We start from the raw sequence: 25,510 nt of genomic DNA, 5'->3' as shown, positions 1-25,510 counted from the left end.
ACAGATTTCAAAAAAGGTGATAGCAAAGTAGGTGGAGTTGAGTCTCACTCACCGTACACGGCCAGTCGAACTCTCTCAGATATTTCCTTTCCTGAATCTGGTGTTACAATTACCTCATAATTCCCAGCATCTTCCCTCTGTAAGTCATTGATTTGAAGACTGAAGTTCTCAGGGTGCAAATGTATCCGTTTCTTGTACTCCTCACTGCCAAAATATTTCACATGCCCATCTATATATCTTGCTATTTTGATTCTGGGTGAAGATTGAATCCAGACAATCTCATTCCCCATTGATCTGTTATGGATCACCATCGGGAGGGAAACGGACTGACCCAGGGAGCCATCCACAGACAGGTGGATGTCTTCACTCTGAACTAAGGGAGCAAAAGGACACAGTCAGTCAGTGTGGAAAAGGACAAGCGAAGTCATTGAAGAACACGATGAGACATGGAAAGCTCTGCGACATATCTACAAAAAGACACACAAAGGCAAATCATTACTTTGGGGCTGATCATTGAGACAATGAACAGAAATGTGGCAAAAAGGGAACTGCAGAGTATTACCGATCTGCACAGGGCCCCATCAAACCCTCCCAGGGACAGGGACAGCACGGGGTTAGATACAGAGTAAAGCTCCCTCTGCACAGGGCCCCATCAAACCCTCCCAGGGACAGGGACAGCACGGGGTTAGATACAGAGTAAAGCTCCCTCTGCACAGGGCCCCATCAAACCCTCCCAGGGACAGGGACAGCACGGGGTTAGATACAGAGTAAAGCTCCCTCTGCACAGGGCCCCATCAAACCCTCCCAGGGACAGGGACAGCACGGGGTTAGATACAGAGTAAAGCTCCCTCTGCACAGGGCCCCATCAAACCCTCCCAGGGACAGGGACAGCACGGGGTTAGATACAGAGTAAAGCTCCCTCTGCACAGGGCCCCATCAAACACTCCCAGGGACAGGGACAGCACGGGGTTAGGTACAGAGTAAAGCTCTCTCTACACTGTACCCCCATCAAACACACCCAGGGACAGGGACAGCACGGGGTTAGATACAGAGTAAAGCTCCCTCTACACTGTCCCCCCATCAAACCCTACCAGGACAGGGACAGCACGGAGTTAGATACAGAGTAAAGCTCTCTCTACACTGTCCCCCATCAAACACTCCCAGGACAGGGACAGCACGGGGTGAGATACAGAGTAAAGCTCCCTCTGCACAGGGCCCCATCAAACCCTCCCAGGGACAGGGACAGCACAGGGTTAGATACAGAGTAAAGCTCCCTCTGCACAGGGCCCCATCAAACCCTCCCAGGATAGGGACAGCACGGGGTTAGATACAGAGTAAAACTCCCTCTACACTGTCCCCATCAAACACTCCCAGGACAGGGACAGCATGGCGTTAGATACAGAGTAAAGCTCCCTCTGCGCTGTCCCCATCAAACACTCCCAGGACAGGGACAGCACGGGGTTAGATACAGAGTAAAGCTCCCTCTACACTGTCCCCATCAAACACTCCCAGGGACAGCATGGGGTTAGATACAGAGTAAAGCTTCCTCTACACTGTCCCCCATCAAATACTCCCAGGACAGGGACAGCACGGGGTTAGATACAGAGTAAAGCTCTCTCTACACTGTCCTCCATCAAACACTCCCAGGACAGGGATAGCACGGGGTTAGATACAGAGTAAAGCTCCCTCTACACTGTCCCCCATCAAACACTCCCAGGACAGGGACAGCATGGCGTTAGATACAGAGTAAAGCTCCCTCTACACTGTCCCCATCAAACACTCCCAGGACAGGGACAGCACGGGGTTAGATACAGAGTAAAGCTCTCTCTACACTGTCCCCATCAAACACTCCCAGGGACAGGGACAGCACGGGGTTAGATACAGAGTAAAGCTCCCTCTACACTGTCCCCATCAAACACTCCCAGGGACAGCATGGGGTTAGATACAGAGTAAAGCTTCCTCTACACTGTCCCCCATCAAACACTCCCAGGACAGGGACAGCACGGGGTTAGATACAGAGTAAAGCTCCCTCTACACTGTCCTCCATCAAACACTCCCAGGACAGGGATAGCACGGGGTTAGAAACAGAGTAAAGCTCTCTCTACACTGTCCCCCATCAAACACTCCCAGGACAGGGACAGCACGGGGTTAGATACAGAGTAAAGCTCCCTCTGCGCTGTCCCCATCAAACACTCCCAGGACAGGGACAGCACGGGGTTAGATACAGAGTAAAGCTCCCTCTACACTGTCCCCATCAAACACTCCCAGGGACAGCATGGGGTTAGATACAGAGTAAAGCTCCCTCTACACTGTCCCCCATCAAACACTCCCAGGACAGGGACAGCACGGGGTTAGATACAGAGTAAAGCTCTCTCTACACTGTCCTCCATCAAACACTCCCAGGACAGGGATAGCACGGGGTTAGATACAGAGTAAAGCTCCCTCTACACTGTCCCCCATCAAACACTCCCAGGACAGGGACAGCACGGGGTTAGATACAGAGTAAAGCTCTCTCTACACTGTCCTCCATCAAACACTCCCAGGACAGGGACAGCACGGAGTTAGATACAGAGTAAAGCTCTCTCTACACTGTCCCCCATCAAACACTCCCAGGACAGGGACAGCACGGGGTTAGATACAGAGTAAAGCTCCCTCTGCACAGGGCCCCATCAAACACACCCAGGGACAGGGACAGCACGGGGTTAGATACAGAGTAAAGCTCCCTCTGCACAGGGCCCCATCAAACACACCCAGGGACAGGGACAGCACGGGGTTAGATACAGAGTAAAGCTCCCTCTACACTGTCCCCCCATCAAACCCTCCCAGGGACAGGGACAGCACGGGGTTAGATACAGAGTAAAGCTCCCTCTGCACAGGGCCCCATCAAACACACCCAGGGACAGGGACAGCACGGGGTTAGATACAGAGTAAAGCTCCCTCTGCACAGGGCCCCATCAAACACTCCCAGGACAGGGACAGCACGGAGTTAGATACAGAGTAAAGCTCCCTCTACACTGTCCCCATCAAACACTCCCAGGACAGGGACAGCATGGCGTTAGATACAGAGTAAAGCTCCCTCTGCGCTGTCCCCATCAAACACTCCCAGGACAGGGACAGCACGGGGTTAGATACAGAGTAAAGCTCCCTCTACACTGTCCCCATCAAACACTCCCAGGGACAGCATGGGGTTAGATACAGAGTAAAGCTTCCTCTACACTGTCCCCCATCAAACACTCCCAGGACAGGGACAGCACGGGGTTAGATACAGAGTAAAGCTCTCTCTACACTGTCCTCCATCAAACACTCCCAGGACAGGGATAGCACGGGGTTAGATACAGAGTAAAGCTCCCTCTACACTGTCCCCCATCAAACACTCCCAGGACAGGGACAGCATGGCGTTAGATACAGAGTAAAGCTCCCTCTACACTGTCCCCATCAAACACTCCCAGGACAGGGACAGCACGGGGTTAGATACAGAGTAAAGCTCTCTCTACACTGTCCCCATCAAACACTCCCAGGGACAGGGACAGCACGGGGTTAGATACAGAGTAAAGCTCCCTCTACACTGTCCCCATCAAACACTCCCAGGGACAGCATGGGGTTAGATACAGAGTAAAGCTTCCTCTACACTGTCCCCCATCAAACACTCCCAGGACAGGGACAGCACGGGGTTAGATACAGAGTAAAGCTCTCTCTACACTGTCCTCCATCAAACACTCCCAGGACAGGGATAGCACGGGGTTAGAAACAGAGTAAAGCTCTCTCTACACTGTCCCCCATCAAACACTCCCAGGACAGGGACAGCACGGGGTTAGATACAGAGTAAAGCTCCCTCTGCGCTGTCCCCATCAAACACTCCCAGGACAGGGACAGCACGGGGTTAGATACAGAGTAAAGCTCCCTCTACACTGTCCCCATCAAACACTCCCAGGGACAGCATGGGGTTAGATACAGAGTAAAGCTTCCTCTACACTGTCCCCCATCAAACACTCCCAGGACAGGGACAGCACGGGGTTAGATACAGAGTAAAGCTCTCTCTACACTGTCCTCCATCAAACACTCCCAGGACAGGGATAGCACGGGGTTAGATACAGAGTAAAGCTCCCTCTACACTGTCCCCCATCAAACACTCCCAGGACAGGGACAGCACGGGGTTAGATACAGAGTAAAGCTCCCTCTGCGCTGTCCCCATCAAACACTCCCAGGACAGGGACAGCACGGGGTTAGATACAGAGTAAAGCTCCCTCTACACTGTCCCCATCAAACACTCCCAGGGACAGCATGGGGTTAGATACAGAGTAAAGCTTCTTCTACACTGTCCCCCATCAAACACTCCCAGGACAGGGACAGCACGGGGTTAGATACAGAGTAAAGCTCTCTCTACACTGTCCTCCATCAAACACTCCCAGGACAGGGATAGCACGGGGTTAGATACAGAGTAAAGCTCCCTCTACACTGTCCCCCATCAAACACTCCCAGGACAGGGACAGCACGGGGTTAGATACAGAGTAAAGCTCCCTCTGCGCTGTCCCCATCAAACACTCCCAGGACAGGGATAGGATGAGTTTAGATGCTGACTGCTTTCTTGAAGTTGGCCTATAAGTCTCAACAACCTGGCATGTCGTAAAGAAAAATGTTGGTAACTTCTGTTTAATGATGAAAGATGAACCGGCCAAAGAAAAGCGAAGAACGACAGACAAGAGCTTTCACAGAGCCTGTTGCTGAGCGAATGGTGGGACTGGTGTGACCTAGAATGAGGACGTTGAATACGACGGAGCTGAAGGAGTGTTTCATGGGAAAAGCCAAAAATTCCGTGAGAGGGGTTCAAGGGAAGGAATGAGACAGAATGGATTGTAGGTCGTTTCCTCCAGCTGGTCAAGCACAATGGGCTGAATGGCCTTCACATGTGTACAGTGGAAAGCTCTGGAGAAGTGAGGGCTGAATTTTAAACTAAAATGGACACAAAAGTTGTTACTCACCGACGCAGAAGGCAGAGAGGAGAGCAACGAGCAGCACAGAAGCCCATCTCGTGTTAAAATTACATGTCGCCATCGAGGAAGAGAGTGAAGGGGAACTGATTGAGATTGTAAAATGAGGAAGCGACTTGAACAGAAACGAATATGCAAGAAAAATCCAGAAATAAGACGCACTTGACTGTGACAAATCTACCACCCTCCGAACACTAGGCAGTGTAGACGTCTCTTGATGCATCTCTGTACCTCTCTGTGTTGCCTGTCATTCCCCCCGTCCCCCTCTCTCTCTGAGTTACCCCATTGTGACTGGCTGGGACTCCTATCCCCTTCCCAGAACTTGCAGGTGGTCCTTTCCACAGCCGGGAGCAGAGGGGTCAGGGGACCCGTCTCTGAGCTGGATGGATGAAGAGATAGAGGAAATGGGGAGACAGGCAGAGAAAGGGGAGCAGGTGAAATGAGGGGTAGAAGACTTTTCCAACAACCTCCACTTTCAGGAAGAAAAGGCTTCAGTTTTCCTGACAATGGGAAAGTTTTATTGAAGGTATTGATGAATAGCCTCAGTACAAATGAACTAAAACAAGCCACAGTTCAAAGGCAGTCTACAGTTTACAGTCTTTGAGGTGGTAGTGAAAATAATTCAAAACAATAGTTGATGAACATCTTTTGATTTGATTTGATTTGATATATTTTTGCCACATGTACCTAGGTACAGTGAGAACTTTTGTTTTGGATGCATTTGATAGCAAATAAAGTGCATTGGGGTAATAGAGCAGTGTGAAGAATACAGTGCTACAGAGACGACGCACATAGTGTGAGATCACCATTAAATTTTAAATTTGGGAGGTCTGTTCAGAAGTTTAATAACAGCAGGGACGAAACTGTTCTGAAGTTTGTCAGTGCATATGTTTAAGCTTTTGTATCTTCAGCCCAGCAGAAGAGGTTGGAAGAGACGGTGACCAGGGTGCAGCAGGGTTTTGGTGATGTTGGCTGCCTTTCTGAGTCAGCGGGATGTCCAGATGGAGTCAATGCATGGTTGGTTAGTCGGTTCGCACAGTGGACTGGCCTGTGCTCACAACTCCTCATAGTTTCTTACTCTCTTGGGTAGAGCAGTTGCCAAACCAAGCTGTGATGCATCTGGATGGAAGGATGCATCGATAAAAATTGCTAAGTGTCATTACAAACATGCTGAAGTTCCTTCGCTTCCTGAGGATGTTGAGGTATTATTGTGTGAAACTGGCTACCGTATTAACATGGGTGGGCCAGGACACATTGTTGGTGACCATCGCTCCTAGTAAGGTGATACTCTAGAGCACCTCCACCTCAGCAGCGTTGATGTAGGCAGTGGTGTACCCTCCCACCTTGCTTCCTGAAGTCAATGATCAGCTCTTGCATTTTGATGTAATTGAGGAAGAGATTGTTAGCTTTATACCATGCGACCCAACCACTCTATCTCTTTCCTGCGTTCCGTCTCGGCATTGAGACCCGGCCGACAATGGTAGTGTCATCGGTGAACTTGTAGATGGACTTGGGATGGAATTTGGCCACACAGTCATGAGGGTACAGGGAGTACAGTAAGGGGCTGAGTCCGCAGCCTCGCAGGTTGCCAGTGTTGAGGGATTTTGTAAAGGAGGTGTGGTTGCCCTTTCTCACTGATAGCAGTCTATCGGTCAGGAAGTGAAAGATCCAGTTGCAGAGGGCAGAGCAGAGACATAGGTCTCAGAATTTGGGGATTGGTTTGGTTGGAATTACTTTGCATCAGTGTTTACAGCAAGTGCGGTAACAAATCTAATATTGCTTCAGGAACAAGGACACAAAGGCAGCAAGACTATAAATAGACACAATTAGGGAACTAGAAGCAGAAATTGTTCGCTGCGGGATATGACATAGCATTGACAGAAACTTGGTTTATGGGAACGTCTACAGGAAAACAACACACACGGACCAAATACTGAACTACAGAAGCAATCATCCCAACACCCACAAACGAAGCTGCATCAGAACATTATGTCAATGAGCCAACACACACAGTAGCACAGAGGAACTACGCAGAGCAGAGGAAAATCACCTATACCGTGTATTCAAAAAGAATGGGTACCCAATGAACACAGTCCACCGATCTCTCAGCAACAAACCCAAACACGTCCAGAAACCCTAGCCACTCTTCCCTACATCAAAGACATCTCGGAAATGACTGCCACATTACTCAGACCCCTTGGCATCACGGTAGCCCACAAACCCACCAACACACTAAAATAGCAGCTAATGGACTTGAAAGACCCCATACAGACAATGAGCAAAACTAATGTCATTTACAAAATACTGTACAAGGACTGTAACAAACACTACATTGAACAAACAGGCAGAAAACTAGCCACCAGGATACATCAACATCAACTAGCCACAAAACGACATGACCCTCTCTCACTAGTATCCTCACATACGGATAAGGAAGGACACCACTTCAACTGGGACAATACATCCATCCTGGGACAAGCCAAACAGAGACATGCACGGGAATTCCTAAAAGCGTGGCATTCCAACCAGAACTCTATCAACAAACACATCGAGTTAGACCCCCATCTACCACCCCCTGAGAAAGGGAACAGGAAATGACATCACCACAGGAAGTGACATCACCAACCCAAGGAAACTTAAATAGAAAGCGGGCCATACCACCAGTGCTTCATCCGGAGGCTCACTGAAGATGTTACCTAGTATGGTGACGAAACGTCTGATAACGAACCTTCCAGCTCAGTGAGCAAACCGACATCCAGAAACTTTGCTCAAGCCAGAACAGGGCCAGACAGTTAACACCCCAGGTTGTAAGGCTTTTTAGTAGAAACAGTGTGGTAAAACGGGAGGAGGTGTTTCAGCCTTGGTTAAAGGTAATATCATTGCCCTTGAAAGAGATACAGTTCCTGAATTAAAATCTGTATGATTAGAAAACAGGAAGGAAGCAGTGACCCTTGTTGGGGATTTATTATGGAGCTTAAGTAGTGGAGGAGAAGGTGAAAGCATTTGCAGTCAAGAGCTGTGGTGCTGGAAAAGCACAGCTGGTCAGGCAACATCCAAGGAGCAGGAGAGTCAACGTTTTGAGCATAAGCTCTTCATCAGGAATGGCGGGGTTGGCCCAAGGGGGCTGAGAGATTTATTGGTGGGGGGGCACTGAAGGAAGGTAGCTGGGATTGTTCAGGTGGGGACTGAAGGTTGGAGAGAAGAGTGGAGCGGATAGGTGGGAAGGACGATCGACAGGTTCAAGAGGGTGTTGCCGAGTTGGAGGGTTGGATCTGAGATAACGTGAGGGGAGGAGAGATGAGGAAACTGGTGAGACCCACGTTGATCCCCTGGGGTTGGAGGGCCCCAAGGCAGAAGCTGAGGTGATCTTCTCTCGGCATCGGGTGGTTAGGGTTTGGCGGTGGTGGATGCCCAGGACCTGCATGTCCTCGGTAAAATGGGAGGGGGAGTTAAAGCGTTAGGCCACAAGGCGGTTCCACCATGGTGAACGCCTCCCGACCCTCCGTTTCTTCCACTCCCGCCGAGCTAACCAATACCCTTCCACTGAGACGCTCATTCCATTGGCTGAAGTGGCTCTCACCTTCGACAGTTTCTCCTCCCAATCCTCCCACTTCCTCCATTCCAAAGGGATAGCCATGGGCACCCACATGGGCCCCAGTTCATGCCTGCATCTTTGACAGGTACGTGGAACAGTCCATCTTCCACAGTTACACTGGCACCACCCCCCACCTTTTCCTCCTCTCCATCGATGACTGTATTGGCACTACCTCGTGCTCCCACGAGGAGGTTGAACAGTTCATCAACTTCACCAACACCTTCCACCGTGACCCCCAAGTTCACCTGGACCACCCTGGACACCTCCCTCCCCTTCTCCATCTCCATTGCTGGCAACTGACTCAACATTGATATCGACTTAAACTCCACCAACTCCCATAGCTACCTGGACTACACCTCCTCCCACCCTGCCTCCTGTAAAAACACTACCCCTTATTCCCAAATCCCTTCCCACCCACCCCACCCCTCCCATTTGTCTCTCAGCCCACTTGGGACACGCCCTCATTCCTGGTGAAGAGCTTAGGCTCAAAACGTCGACTCTCCTGCCCCTCGGATGCTGCCTGACCAGCTGTGCTTTTCCAGCACCACACTCTTTGACTCGTATATTTCTTGCCCTACCAGGGAAGGGGCTGTGTTGGATCTGGTCACAGGAAATGAAGCAAGCCAAGTGCAGAATGTCGGTGTGGGGAGCATTTGGGAAATAGCAATCATAATCCCCCTTTGACAGGGAGGATGTTGTTAAACCTGAGAGGGTGCAGGAAGGATTTACAAGGATGTGACCGGCCATGAAGGGTTGAGCTACAGGGAGAGGCTGAACAGGCTGGGGCTGTTTTCCCTGGAGCGTCAGAGGCTGAGGGGTGACCTGACAGAGGTTTATAAAATCATGAGGGGCTTGGGTAGGGTAAATAGGCAAAGTCTTTCCCCTGGGGTGGGGGGAGTCCAGAACGAGAGACCATAGATTTAAGGTGAGAGAGGCAATATAATTTACTCTTCATAAAATCATGCTGACTCTGATGGACTGTATTTTGACTTTCCCCAAAGGTCCTGTTATTACTTCCTTAGTAATGGATTTGAACAATTCCCCACTGACATGTTTTCCTGCTTTTTGCCTCCCTCCCTTTTTGAATAGCAGTGTCATATTAGCATTTTTCCATTCCTTGAGTCTTTTCCACATCGAGGGAATTTCAGAACATTATATAGAATGGATCCTGTATCTCTGTGGCCACATCCTTCAGGAACATAGAAAGTAAGTGATCAGACCGGAGGGAATTGATTAGATTACTTAGTGTGAAAACACAACATTCAGCGCAACAAGTCCACATTGACCCTCCGAAGAGCAACCCACCCAGACCCATTCTCCTACATTTACTCCTTCACCTAACTCTATGGTGTAATTTAGCATGGCCAATCCACCCTAACCTACACATCCCTGAACACTATGGGGAAATTTAGCATGGCCAATCCACCCTAATCTGCACATCCCTGAACACTATGGGGAAATTTAGCATGGCCAATCCACCCTAACCTACACATCCCTGAACACTATGGGGTAATTTAGCATGGCCAATCCACCCTAACCCGCACATCCCTGAACACTATGGGGTAATTTAGCATGGCCAATCCACCCTAACCTGCACATCCCTGAACACTATGGGGTAATTTAGCATGGCCAATCCACCCTAACCTGCGCATCCCTGAGCACTATCGGTAATTTAGCATGGCCAATCCACCCTAACCTGCACATCCCTGAACACTATGGGGTAATTTAGCATGGCCAACCCACCCTAACCTGCACATCCCCTGAACACTATGGGGTAATTTAGCATGGCCAATCCACCCTAACCTACACATCCCTGCACACTATGGGGTAATTTAGCATGGCCAATCCACCCTAACCTACACATCCCTGAACACTATGGGTAATTTAGCATGGCCAATCCACCCTAACCTACACATCCCTGAACACTATGGGGAAATTTAGCATGGCCAATCCACCCTAACCTACACATCCCTGCACACTATGGGGTAATGTAGCATGGCCAATCCACCCTAACCTACACATCCCTGAACACTATGGGGTAATTTAGCATGGCCAATCCACCCTAACCTTCACATCCCTGAACACTATGGGGTAATTTAGCATGGCCAATCCACCCTAACCTGCACATCCCTGAGCACTATGGGGTAATTTAGCATGGCCAATCCACCCTAACCTGCACATCCCTGTGCACTATGGGGTAATTTAGCATGGCCAATCCACCCTAACCTGCACATCCCTGAACACTATGGGATAATTTAGCATGGCCAATCCACCCTAACCTACACATCCCTGAACACTATGGGGTAATTTAACATGGCCAATCCACCCTAACCTGCACATCCCTGAACATTATGGGGTAATGTAGCATAGCCAATCCATCCTAACCTACACATCCCTGAACACTATGGGTAATTTAGCATGGCCAATCCACCCTAACCTACACATCCCTGAATACTATGGGGTAATTTAGCATGGCCAATCCACCCTAACCTGCACATCCCTGAACACTATGGGGTAATTTAGCATGGCCAATCCACCCTGACCTGCGCATCCCTGAGCACTATGGGTAATTTAGCATGGCCAATCCACCCTAACCTACACATCCCTGAACACTATGGGGTAATTTAGCATGGCCAATCCACCCTAACCTGCACATCCCTGAACACTATGGGGTAATTTAGCATGGCCAATCCACCCTAACCTGCACAGCCCTGAACACTATGGGGTAATGTAGCATAGCCAATCCATCCTAACCTACACATCCCTGAACACTATGGGTAATTTAGCGTGGCCAATCCACCCTAACCTGCACATCCCTGAACACTATGGGGTAATTTAGCATGGCCAATCCACCCTAACCTGCACATCCCTGAACACTATGGGGTAATTTAGCATGGCCAATCCACCCTAACCTGCGCATCCCTGAGCACTATGGGTAATTTAGCATGGCCAATCCACCCTAACCTACACATCCCTGAACACTATGGGGTAATTTAGCATGGCCAATCCACCCTAACCTGCACATCCCTGAACACTATGGGGTAATTTAGCAGGGCCAATCCACCCTAACCTGCGCATCCCTGAGCACTATGGGTAATTTAGCATGGTCAATCCACCCTCACCGACACATCCCTGAACACTATGGGGTAATTTAGCATGGCCAATCCACCCTAACCTGCACATCCCTGAACACTATGGGATAATTTAGCATGGCCAATCCACCCTAACCTACACATCCCTGAACACTATGGGGTAATTTTAGCATGGCCAATCCACCCTAACCCGCACATCCCTGAACACTATGGGGTAATTTAGCATGGCCAATCCACCCTAACCTGCACATCCCTGAACACTATGGGGTAATTTAGCATGGCCAATCCACCCTAACCTGCGCATCCCTGAGCACTATGGGTAATTTAGCATGGCCAATCCACCCTAACCTGCACATCCCTGAACACTATGGGGTAATTTAGCATGGCCAACCCACCCTAACCTGCACATCCCCTGAACACTATGGGGTAATTTAGCATGGCCAATCCACCCTAACCTACACATCCCTGCACACTATGGGGTAATTTAGCATGGCCAATCCACCCTAACCTACACATCCCTGAACACTATGGGTAATTTAGCATGGCCAACCCACACTAACCTGCACATCCCTGAACACTATGGGTAATTTAGCATGGCCAATCCACCCTAACCTACACATCCCTGAGCACTATGGGGTAATTTAGCATGGCCAATCCACCCTAACCTACACATCCCTGCACACTATGGGGTAATGTAGCATGGCCAATCCACCCTAACCTACACATCCCTGAACACTATGGGGTAATTTAGCATGGCCAATCCACCCTAACCTTCACATCCCTGAACACTATGGGGTAATTTAGCATGGCCAATCCACCCTAACCTACACATCCCTGAGCACTATGGGGTAATTTAGCATGGCCAATCCACCCTAACCTGCACATCCCTGAGCACTATGGGGTAATTTAGCATGGCCAATCCACCCTAACCTGCACATCCCTGAACACTATGGGATAATTTAGCATGGCCAATCCACCCTAACCTACACATCCCTGAACACTATGGGGTAATTTAGCATGGCCAATCCACCCTAACCTGCACAGCCCTGAACACTATGGGGTAATGTAGCATGGCCAATCCATCCTAACCTACACATCCCTGAACACTATGGGGTAATTTAGCGTGGCCAATCCACCCTAACCTGCACATCCCTGAACACTTTGGGGTAATTTAGCATGGCCAATCCACCCTAACCCGCACATCCCTGAACACTATGGGGTAATTTAGCATGGCCAATCCACCGAAACCTGCACATCCCTGAACACTATGGGGTAATTTAGCATGGCCAATCCACCCTAACCTGCGCATCCCTGAGCACTATGGGTAATTTAGCATGGCCAATCCACCCTAACCTACACATCCCTGAACACTATGGGTAATTTAGCATGGCCAATCCACCCTAACCTGCACATCCCTGAACACTATGGGTAATTTAGCATGGCCAATCCACCCTAACCTGCACATCCCTGAGCACTATGGGTAATTTAGCATGGCCAATCCACCCTAACCTACACATCCCTGAACACTATGGGGTAATTTAGCATGGCCAATCCACCCTAACCTGCACATCCCCTGAACACTATGGGGTAATTTAGCATGGCCAATCCACCCTAACCTACACATCCCTGCACACTATGGGGTAATTTAGCATGGCCAATCCACCCTAACCTACACATCCCTGAACACTATGGGTAATTTAGCATGGCCAACCCACACTAACCTGCACATCCGTGAACACTATGGGGTAATTTAGCATGGCCAATCCACCCTAACCTACACATCCCTGCACACTATGGGGTAATTTAGCATGGCCAATCCACCCTAACCTACACATCCCTGAACACTATGGGTAATTTAGCATGGCCAACCCACACTAACCTGCACATCCCTGAACACTATGGGGTAATTTAGCATGGCCAATCCACCCTAACCTACACATCCCTGCACACTATGGGATAATTTAGCATGCCCAATCTACCCTAACCTACACATCCCTGAGCACTATGGGTAATTTAGCATGGCCACTCCACCCTAACCTACACATCCCTGAACACTATGGGGTAATTTAGCATGGCCAATCCACCCTAACCTGCACATCCCTGAGCACTATGGGTAATTTAGCATGGCCAATCCACCCTAACCTGCACATCCCTGAGCACTATGGGTAATTTAGCATGGCCAATCCACCCTAACCTGCACATCCCTGAGCACTATGGGGTAATTTAGCATGGCCAATCCACCCTCACCTGCACATCCCTGTGCACTATGGGTAATTTAGCATGGCCAATCCACCCTAACCTGCACATCCCTGAACACTATGGGGTAATTTAGCATGGCCAATCCACCCTAACCTACACATCCCTGAGCACTATGGGATAATTTAGCATGCCCAATCTACCCTAACCTACACATCCCTGAACACTATGGGGTAATTTAGCATGGCCACTCCACCCTAACCTACACATCCCTGAACACTATGGGGTAATTTAGCATGGCCAATCCACCCTAATCTGCGCATCCCTGAGCACTATGAGTAATTTAGCATGGTCAATCAACCCTAACCTGCACATCCCTGAGCACTATGGGTAATTTAGCATGGCCAATCCACCCTAACCTGCACATCCCTGAGCACTATGGGTAATTTAGCATGGCCAATCCACCTTAACCTGCACATCCCTGAGCACTATGGGGTAATTTAGCATGGCCAATCCACCCTAACCTGCACATCCCTGAGCACTGTGGGGTAATTTAGCATGGCCAATCCACCCTAACCTGCACATCACTGAACACTATGGGGTAATTTAGCATGGCCAATCCACCCTAACCTGCACAGCCCTGAACACTATGGGGTAATGTAGCATGGCCAATCCATCCTAACCTACACATCCCTGAACACTATGGGGTAATTTAGCGTGGCCAATCCACCCTAACCTGCACATCCCTGAACACTTTGGGGTAATTTAGCATGGCCAATCCACCCTAACCCGCACATCCCTGAACACTATGGGGTAATTTAGCATGGCCAATCCACCGAAACCTGCACATCCCTGAACACTATGGGGTAATTTAGCATGGCCAATCCACCCTAACCTGCGCATCCCTGAGCACTATGGGTAATTTAGCATGGCCAATCCACCCTAACCTACACATCCCTGAACACTATGGGTAATTTAGCATGGCCAATCCACCCTAACCTGCACATCGCTGAACACTATGGGTAATTTAGCATGGCCAATCCACCCTAACCTGCACATCCCTGAGCACTATGGGTAATTTAGCATGGCCAATCCACCCTAACCTACACATCCCTGAACACTATGGGGTAATTTAGCATGGCCAATCCACCCTAACCTGCACATCCCCTGAACACTATGGGGTAATTTAGCATGGCCAATCCACCCTAACCTACACATCCCTGCACACTATGGGGTAATTTAGCATGGCCAATCCACCCTAACCTACACATCCCTGAACACTATGGGTAATTTAGCATGGCCAACCCACACTAACCTGCACATCCGTGAACACTATGGGGTAATTTAGCATGGCCAATTCACCCTAACCTACACATCCCTGCACACTATGGGGTAATTTAGCATGGCCAATCCACCCTAACCTACACATCCCTGAACACTATGGGTAATTTAGCATGGCCAACCCACACTAACCTGCACATCCCTGAACACTATGGGGTAATTTAGCATGGCCAATCCACCCTAACCTACACATCCCTGCACACTATGGGATAATTTAGCATGCCCAATCTACCCTAACCTACACATCCCTGAGCACTATGGGTAATTTAGCATGGCCAATCCACCCTAACCTACACATCCCTGAACACTATGGGGTAATTTAGCATGGCCAATCCACCCTAACCTGCACATCCCTGAGCACTATGGGTAATTTAGCATGGCCAATCCACCCTAACCTGCACATCCCTGAGCACTATGGGTAATTTAGCATGGCCAATCCACCCTAACCTGCACATCCCTGAGCACTATGGGGTAATTTAGCATGGCCAATCCACCCTCACCTGCACTTCCCTGTGCACTATGGGTAATTTAGCATGGCCAATCCACCCTAACCTGCACATCCCTGAACACTATGGGGTAATTTAGCATGGCCAATCCACCCTAACCTACACATCCCTGAACACTATGGGTAATTTAGCATGGCCAATCCATCCTAACCTACACATCCCTGAACACTATGGGGTAATTTAGCATGGCCAATCCACCCTAACCTACACATCCCTGAACACAATGGGTAATTTAGCATGGCCAATCCACCCTAACCTACACATCCCTGAACACTATGGGTAATTTAGCATGGCCTACCCACACTAACCTGCACATCCCTGAACACTATGGGGTAATTTAGCATGGCCAATCCACCCTAACCTGCACATCCCTGAGCACTATGGGTAATTTAGCATGGCCAATCCACCCTAACCTGCACATCCCTGAGCACTATGGGGTAATTTAGCATGGCCAATCCACCCTAACCTGCACATCCCTGAGCACTATGGGTAATTTAGCATGGCCAATCCACCCTAACCTGCACATCCCTGAGCACTATGGGTAATTTAGCATGGCCAATCCACCCTAACCTACACATCCCTGAGCACTATGGGTAATTTAGCATGGCCAATCCACCCTAACCTGCACATCCCTGAACACTATGGGTAATTTAGCATGGCCAATCCACCCTAACCTGCACATCCCTGAACACTATGGGTAATTTAGCATGGCCAATCCACCCTAACCTGTACATCCCTGAACACTATGGGGTAATTTAGCATGGCCAATCCACCCTAACCTGTACATCCCTGAACACTATGGGGTAATTTAGCATGGCCAATCCACCCTAACCTGTACATCCCTGAACACTATGGGTAATTTAGCAAGGGGGTGGTGGCAGTGAGGTCAGGAACAAAATTGCACATCTCCGCCCCCACCCCCACTCCGGCCTATCACCCTCACCTTAACCTCCTTCCTCCTATCGCATTTCCAACATCACTCCTCACTACCTTTTATCTTAGCCTGCTTGGCACACCCTCCTCATTCCTGATGAAGGGCTTATGCCCGAAACGTCGATTCTCCTGCTCCTTGGATGCTGCCTGACCTGCTGTGCTTTTCCAGCAACACATTTTCAGCTCTAACCTTCCAGCCTGCCATTTGTGTTTGCATTATGGTATGTATGCCTTAGGTTTTGCCTTTATATTATTTTGAACTTCTTTGCTTGGCTCTGGGTACTTTCCTCCTCTTACAATGCTTCTTCATTTCTGGAATCTAATTCAGTTGGGAGCAATTGTGTGTCTCCCTAAGCCACTGCTCATGAAGTGATCTACCTTTTAGCCTTCTCATCCAGTCCACCATGAGCAGATCTGTCCTATAAGGCCATGAGACATAGAAGTGGAGCTAATTCCTTCGGCCCATTGAGTCCACTCTGCCATTTGATCATGGCTTTTGGACACTTCAACTCCACTTACTCGCAAACTCTCCATAGCCCTTAATTCCTTCCGAGCTCGAGAATTTATCAATCTCTGCCTTGAAGACATTTAGCGTCCTGGCCTCCACTGTGCTCCGTGCAATGAATTTCCAGCATCCACCCTTTCTAAGCCATGCGTTATCTTGTAAGTTTCTATTAGATCTCCCGTCCACCTTCTGAATTCTAATGAATACAATCCCAGGGTCCTCAGCTGTTCACCGTATGTTAGACCTACCATTCCAGGGATCATCCATGTTGCTATCCATCCTCATACCTATTTAATTCCAGATGTGAGTGTGGGACTCTGGTTTCTAACCTTCAAAGTGAATTTGAAACTCTAGCATGCTATGATCTCTCTTCCTTCGACAATTCTTCAGATATTTTATTACTCAACCTGTTCGGAGATGTTATGATGCAAATCTGGAACAAGTGGGATTGAACCCAAGTACTATACCATAAGATCCCTTGGAGGATCATTTAGATATTTTTTTCCCTAAGCAACATGTTTGGAGATGCTATTATACATTTTTGTAGCAGATAAGACTTGAACTCGGACCTCCTGACTCAGAGGTAGGAACACTGTCACAGCTCCTTCAGGGGATCTTTTATTCTACCCTGTAACCTGTGGAGTAGTGGGACTGGAGTTACAGCTAAGAAGAGGGAGATACCTTTTGTTGGAGATGGGGCGGAGGGGTAATGTGGGTCAGGAGCAGTGAATGATGGGTTAAATTGGAACCCCAGAGAGGGAGGGAATGGCATCTGGGCAGACAGAGGAACGGATAATGGTGAGATTGGGAAAAAGCACCTTCTCCCCGTGTCTGCGTGGGATTCCTCCGGGTGCTCCGGTTTCCTCCTACAGTCCAAAGATGTGTAGGTTAGGGTGAATTGGCCATGCTAAATTGCCCATAGTGTTAGGTGCCTTAGTCAGAGGGAAATGTAGGGTACTCTTCGGAGGGTCGGTGTGGACTTGTTGGGCCGAAGGGCCTGCTTCCATATTGTAGGGAATCTAATTTAATCTAATCTGAAAGTAAAACTGCTAATGGAGACCATAGGTGGGTAAACATGGGTTAGCTGTAATGATAGCAGTCCATGTGATGACAAATTCTGGGATTTGGGAGCGGGTCAAGGACAAGGAGGAAGTTGTTCAGGCCTTAAAATAATTGAACTCGATACTGCAGGCTGTAGGGTGCTCAAGCGAAAGATGGGATGTTGTTCCTCCAGCTTTGCTGAAGCACTTCTGAGAAACAGGTTTTAGCCGGGGAACATGGTGGTGTGTTGAACTGGCAGGCAACCAGAAGCTGGGGGTCATTTTGTGGGTGGACTATAGGTGTTCTGCCAAGCGATCACCCAGTCTGCATGTTTGTGGGTGCCGTGCCAATCAAGCGGGCCTCTTTGTCCTGGACGGGGTCACGCTTCTTGGGCGTTGTTGGGCTGCCCTCATCCAGTCAAGAGGGGAGCATTCCATCGTGTCCTGTAAAATGGCGGACAGGCTTATGGGAGACAGGAGATGAATACTCTGCACAGAATTCCTAACCTTTGAGCTGTTCTTGTCACCGCATTATTTATATGGCTGGTCCAGTTCAGTTTCTGGTCAGCGGGAATTCCTAGGATTGTGGGGAATTCAGAGATGTTAATGCCATTGAATGTTCTTCAACGTGTGTCTCAGAGAGTTTCAGGAATGATTATGTTTGTTCTACATCTTTCGCTGCTTTTTTTGAAGCTTTGAAATGTAAAGATAAACAATTAATGAGTGACATGGTGGTTTATTGGTGGAACCCCACTGTTCGGGAGACTTGCTTACATCCTGTCTTCCCCAATCTGCCCTCATCCCCCAACCAACCCTCCACAAGCACACATTCCCAGTGGAGTCACTTTGCTCTGCTTAGATACCCATTGGTGCAAGGTTTGTGAAGGTTTTTTTTAAGATTAGATTACTTACAGTGTGGAAACAGGCCCTTCGGCCCAACAAGTCCACACCGACCTGCCACCCACCCACACACACATCTACCCCTTTACCTAACACTAAGGGCAATTTATCCTGGCCAATTCACCTAACCTGCACATCTTTGGACTGTGGGAGGAAACTGGAGCACCTGGAGGAAACCCACGCAAACACGGGGAGAACGTGCAAACTCCACACAGTCAGTTGCCTGAGTCGGGAATTGAACCCGGGTCTCCGGCGCTGTGAGGCAGCAGTGCTAACCACTGTGCCACCGTGCCGCCCACGAATAGCTCAGGTTGAGGTTTAGGGTGTAGGTTTGCTCGCTGAGCTGTAGGTTTGATATCAAGACGTTTCATTACCTGGCTCGCTAACATCATCAGTGGTGACCTCCAAGTGAAGCGAAGCTGTTGTCTCCTGCTTTCTATTTAGATCTTTCTCCTGGATGGGGGGTTCCTGGGGTTTGGGGTGATGTCATTTCCTGTTTGTTTTCTGAGGGGTTCCAGACAAAGACATGCCAGAGAATTCCTGGAGGCCTGGCCCTCCAACCACAACGCCATAAACAAACACGTAGATCTAGGTACCATCTATCAACCCCTTAGAAAACAAACAGGAAATGACATCACCCCAAACCCCAGGACCCCCATCCAGGAGAAAGATACAAATAGAAAGTAGGAGACAACAGCTTCGCTTCACTTGGAGGTCGCCACTGATGATGTTACCGAGGTAGGTAATGAGACGTCTAGATATCAAACCTACAGCTCAGTGAGCAAACCTACATCCTATACCCATTGGTGTCCTAACTCAATTTGCTCACCACCATTTCTAGCTTTGCTATTCTACTGCATGTGTCTTCACTTCCTCACCTCTCTATTCGTATGTAATTTGATTCACCAAGGGCTTTAAAAAAATTCACTCCTGGGACGAGGATGTTGCTGGCTGGATCAGCATTTACTGCCCATCTCTAATTGCCCAGAGAGTGGTTAAGAGTCAACCCATCCCTGCGGGTCTGCAGCCACATGTAGGCCAGACCAGGTAAGGATGACAGATTCCTTCCCTGTCTGATGACAATCATGAACCCCTGGCTGATTTCAACTGCATTCACCTCCACCCACTCCCTCCTAATCTATCGGAGGTACCCGAGGTCCAGTCTGTCAGAGTGTTTTCCCCTGACAGGGAATGAAGACTCAGGAGGTAGGCAGAACTCGGGCAGGTTGAAATGTATTCATGCAGACACCAGTTAAAGCAGGGAGAGGGCCAAAGAATCCTCCCCTGAGCACCAGCCCCCAAAGGGAGATTCATAACACACTCTGAATTTACAATAAAAAGCAATATTTTTATATACTTGCTGTTAACAATCACATGCAACATGGGTGGCACAGTGGCTCAGTGGTTAGCACTGCTGCCTCACGGCGCCACGGTCCCAGGTTCGATTCCAGCCTTGGGCGACTGTCTGTGTAGAGTTTGTACATTCTCCCTGTGTCTGCGTGGGTGTGCTCCGGTTTCCTCCCACAGTCTAAAGATGTGCAGGTTAGGGTGGATTGGTCATGCTAAATTACCTGTAGTGTTAGGTGTATTAGTCAGAGGGAAATGGTCTGGGTGGGTTACTCTTTGTGGGTCGGTGGGGACTTGTTAGGCCGAAGGGCCTGTTTCCACACTGTAGGAAGTCTAATCAATCTAAAAAAAACCTGATCACTATGTTCCTCCCTCTTACTTTGTACAATCAATCCTATGAGACCCCTAACCAATGATGGGCATTCCTGTGGACAGCCCCAATGATCTCATGGTGTTTAACAAACCCTATAAACCTTTGGGATTTTTCTATGTATCCGATTCATCCACATTCCAAAGTTAATAGTTCCTTTGGGCCTCTCAGGCTGGTTTTATCTTTAGGGATAGTTTGAATTCTGTTATTTATTCTACCTCATGTGCTGTCTTTATCAAATTCAGTTATTCCTCTTATATTTGAATTAAATTGAATTGAATTCATTATCACGTGTACCGAGGCACAGTGAAAAGCTTTGTCTTGTGAGCAATACAGGCAGGTCACAGTGTTAAATAATAGGTAAACAGCGGCAAAAACAAACACACAGGTACAGACAAAAGCACAGAAACAGGTGAATGTAATGAGTTTGTGAGTCCACTCAGTATTCTAACAACATTAGGGTAGAAACTGTTCCTAAACCGGCTGGTGTGTGTGTGTTCAGGCTCCTGCACCTTCTCACCCGATGGTAGAGGTTGGAGAAAAACATTGCCAGGGTGGGATGGATCTTTGAGAATGCTGGCGGCCTTTCCCTGACAGCGGGGCCTGGGAGATGGATTCTCCAGATGGGAGGTTGGCCTTTGTGACTGTCCGGGCTGAGTGCATCGCTCTCTGTAACCGTCTCTGATCTTGAATGATACAGTTACTACACTAAGTAGTGATACACCCAGACAGGATGCTCTCAATGGCGCACCTATAAACATTGGTAAGGGTATTCGCCGTCACGCCAAATCTCCTCAGCTGCCTGAGGAAGAGGAGACATTGTTGGACCTTTGTAACCAGTGCGTCCACATGAAGAATCCAAGAAAGCTGGTTGTGGATGACTACTCCCAGATGCGTGACACTGTCCACTCACTCCACCTCGGTGCTGTTAATGTGTAGGGGGAGCATGAGTAACATCCTGCCGAAAGTCAATAATGAGTTCCTTGGTTTTGCCGGCATTGAGAGCTAGGTTGTTCTCAGTGCACCATGTTTCCAGGTCTTCCACCTCCCATCTATAGTCTGTTTCGTCGCCATCAGAGATTTGACCCTATGGTGGTGTCATCAGTAAACTTGTAAATGGCAATAGTCTGGTATTTGGCGACGCAGTCACGAGTATACAGTGAGTACAGTGGTATTTCCCACTGTCCTAGTTATGTGTGTAAAAATGCTAAAGATATTTAGTTTTAACAAGTTGCTATAAGATTTGCAATATTGCAGATTAATTAAGAAACATTAATTTACTGTGAAATAGCTAACTGCTGTGGGAGTTATATAGGGAGTTTAGTGTGCCAAATCTTTCACCTGGTGATTAGTGGCCTAATTACTCTTTCATTCGTGAGCTGAGAATATTCGCTTATTTGTCTCGTAGGCATGTTCTTATCATAACTGTCTAGGATAGTTGCTGGCTTTGGAGTAGTTTTGTTCAAAGGTATCATTGTTTTATTTATTTAAAGGCTGGTACTGTAAGTCTCATTGATCTCCTTTCAGCCATCTTGTTTTTTTTAGTTCCAAGGCAGGCTGCCTCTTTCAGTTTGTCAGGCATTTTGTCTGAGCAGACACAGGGTCATTTTGTTATAAGTGGGTAGGGGTCACCCCTACAAGTGTCCATGCTTGATTAGCCCTTGTTGGGCACCATCTCTACTTCAGTGCCAACCCTGGTGGAAGGGTTAGAGGCTATTGGAACCTGGGATCTTTCTGGGCTTGTCTGTGTGTGCCTGTGTATAGGCCTCACTTCCATTACAGAGTGGATCCTTTTCTTCGAATTCCCATCATTCCTGCCCTAAACTCAATGATCTCTTGCCCTCATTCCTGCTATCCCAGGTTGGGTGGACATTGCCATAGTCTCCCACAACCAGGAGCCTCTCAGCCAACGAAAGTGGGTTCCAAGTATTGGCCTTCACCACACAAAGATGTTTTCCTCGATGCTGCTCATTTCTTCTGAATGCGGATTGTACCACTATGAGATCGAGTGTAACCCCAAAAGGTACCAAGAGAGATGGGAGTTTTGATGACTCTACAAACGGAAAAGGAAGTATTTCACTTACGTTAATGCAAATTGCAAATGCAATGGAATACACTTTCCACTTACCAACTCCTTTGTCCTGTGTGAATAACTGTATCTCTGTGGTCAACAACACGTGATTCAAGGTCGACCGGCCAATCGCAGAGTCTCTTGACAGTCGGTGTCATCATCCATCTGTGTTGCCTCATCGCGTGCATCTGACAGTTGACCTCGCCACTGACCTGCATGTCTCACCTTGATCGTTATGATATCCTCTTCCAGGAGCATGTCCCCAGAGAAAACTGCATGCTCTTAACAGGCTTTGCCAGCATGGTGTTTATGTTTGGTCCAAATGGACGAATATTGAAGTTTAAAGTAGGTTTATTTTGATGGTTAGACTCCCTACAGCGTGCAAACAGGCCCTTCAGCCCAACCAGTTCACACCAACCCTGACCCACTTCCCTCTGACTAATGCACCTAGCACTATGGGGTAATTTAGCATGGCCAATCCACCCTAACCTACACATCCCTGAACACTATGGGGTAATTTAGCATGGCCAATCCACCCTAACCTACACATCCCTGAACACTATGGGGTAATTTAGCATGGCCAATCCACCCTGACCTACACATCCTTGAGCACTATGGGTAATTTAGCATGGCCAATCCACCCTAACCTACACATCCCTGAGCACTATGGGTAATTTAGCATGGCCAGTCCACCCTAACCTACACATCCCTGAACACTATGGGGTAATTTAGCATGGCCAATCCACCCTGACCTACACATCCCTGAACACTATGGGGTAATGTAGCATGGCCAAGCCACCCTGACCTACACATCCCTGAACACTATGGGGTAATTTAGCATGGCCAAGCCACCCTAACCTACACATCCCTGAACACTATGGGGTAATTTAGCATGGCCAAGCCACCCTGACCTACACATCCCTGAACACTATGGGGTAATTTAGCATGGCCAAGCCACCCTAACCTACACATCCCTGAACACTATGGGGTAATTTAGCATGGCCAAGCCACCCTAACCTGCACATCTTTGGACTGCAGGAGGATACCAGAGCACCCGGAGGAAACCTACACAGACACAGGGAGAATGTGCAAACTCCACACAGACAGTTGCCTTGAGGCTGGAATCGAACCTGGGACCCTGGTGCTGGGAGGCAGCAGCGCCACCACTGAGCCACTGTGCTGCCCTTTGTGGTGGTGGAAAAGTTCATTTAAAAAACTATGAGTAAATGACGTGTGAAGCCAGTAGATTGCAGAAATATAAGCGAGCCATCATCTCCCTGAAGACCCAATGCAAGAGCAGCTCAGCTCGTCCTGCTCCTCTGCTCCCTCTGGATGGACCTGCAGCTGCTAATCTGATATATCCAGGCGGAACGTAGAAAGCTTACCGAGAATGCTGCTGTACAGGAAGCAGGGAACCGACAGCCGAGCAGAGCAACACGGTCTGCCCGGGACTCTGGGAATAATTGGCGGACACAGAAGTGACTCCCTGAGTGCAGCCAGCGGCATTCAGGGTGTGCCAGAGGTGTAGATCCAGAGTCCTCCCTGCAGTGTCACCAAGTACAAGGTGAAGCTATAGCATGGATCAATTGAAAAAAAAACAGAAATGTATACTTGCCACTCGGAATGGGAAATCATTTCCAATTCACAACGAGAGAAGATTAGAGCTTTATCCTGACATGTCACCAAAGGGTAATGTTGAACAACACACAACAATACACCGAAAATGCAATTATACTTTTCTTTCGAACAACACGCTTTGGACAGAGAGATTCGTTGTGCTGAAGGCCATTTTGATCAGTCGATAGTCATTTCTTTTTCTCTAAACTAGCAACAGACGACAAAGTAATTCGGATTGGAACAAGGATTGTTCCACAGGCCTGTGACCAGTGGAGTGCCACAAGGATCGGTGCTGGGCCCTCTACCTTTCATCATTTACATAAATGATTTGGATGCGAGCATAAGAGGTACAGTTAGTAAGTTTACAGATGACCCCAAAATTGGAGGTGTAGTGGACAGCGAAGAGGGTTCCCTCAGATTACAACAGGATCTGGGCCAGATGGGCCATTGGGCTGAGAAGTGGCAGATGGAGTTTAATTCCGATAAATTCGAGGTGCTGCATTTTGGGAAAGCAAATCTTAGCAGGACTTATACACTTAATGGTAACGTCCTATGTAGTGTTGCTGAAAAAAGAGACTTGGAGTGCAGGTTCATAGCTCCTTGAAAGTGGAGTCGCAGGTAGATAGGATAGTGAAGGCAGCGTTTGGTATGCTTTCCTTTATTGGTCAGAGTATTGAGTACAGGAGTTGGGAGGTCATGTTTCCTATCGGAAAGATGTTGTGAAACTTGAAAGGGTTTAGAAAAGATTTACAAGGATGTTGCCAGGGTTGGAGGGTTTGAGCTACAGGGAGAGGCTGAACAGGCTGGGGCTGTTTTCCCTGGAGCGTCGGAGGCTGAGGGGTGACCTTATGGAGGTTTACAAAATTATAAGGGACATGGATAGGATAAATAGACAAGGTCTTTTCCCTGGGGTGGGGGAGTCCAGAACTAGAGGGGCATAGGTTCAGGGTGAGAGGGGAAAGATATAAAAGGGACCTAAGGGGCAACTTTTTCCCCCAGAGGGTGGTAC

The 25,510-nt window shown here is 48.6% G+C and overlaps 1 protein-coding gene across 1 annotated transcript in view; it reads right to left on the bottom strand.

The window, feature by feature from the left end:
- LOC132814588 (SLAM family member 5-like) overlaps positions 1-5,052 on the bottom strand; it is a 50,833-nt gene extending 45,781 nt beyond the window's left edge. Inside the window, exons 1-2 of the mRNA XM_060823528.1 lie at positions 4,980-5,052; positions 53-373 (exon numbers count right to left, since the gene is read on the bottom strand). Of these exons, the coding sequence (XP_060679511.1) occupies positions 53-373; positions 4,980-5,052 (394 nt within the window). The remainder of the gene's footprint in view (positions 1-52; positions 374-4,979) is intronic.
- Positions 5,053-25,510: the final 20,458 nt, after the last annotated feature.

Source organism: Hemiscyllium ocellatum, unplaced genomic scaffold, assembly GCF_020745735.1.
Source record: "Hemiscyllium ocellatum isolate sHemOce1 unplaced genomic scaffold, sHemOce1.pat.X.cur. scaffold_861_pat_ctg1, whole genome shotgun sequence".
In the NCBI taxonomy this organism is placed as follows: Eukaryota; Metazoa; Chordata; class Chondrichthyes; order Orectolobiformes; family Hemiscylliidae; genus Hemiscyllium; species Hemiscyllium ocellatum.
This window is presented reverse-complemented; position numbering and strand designations above follow the sequence as displayed.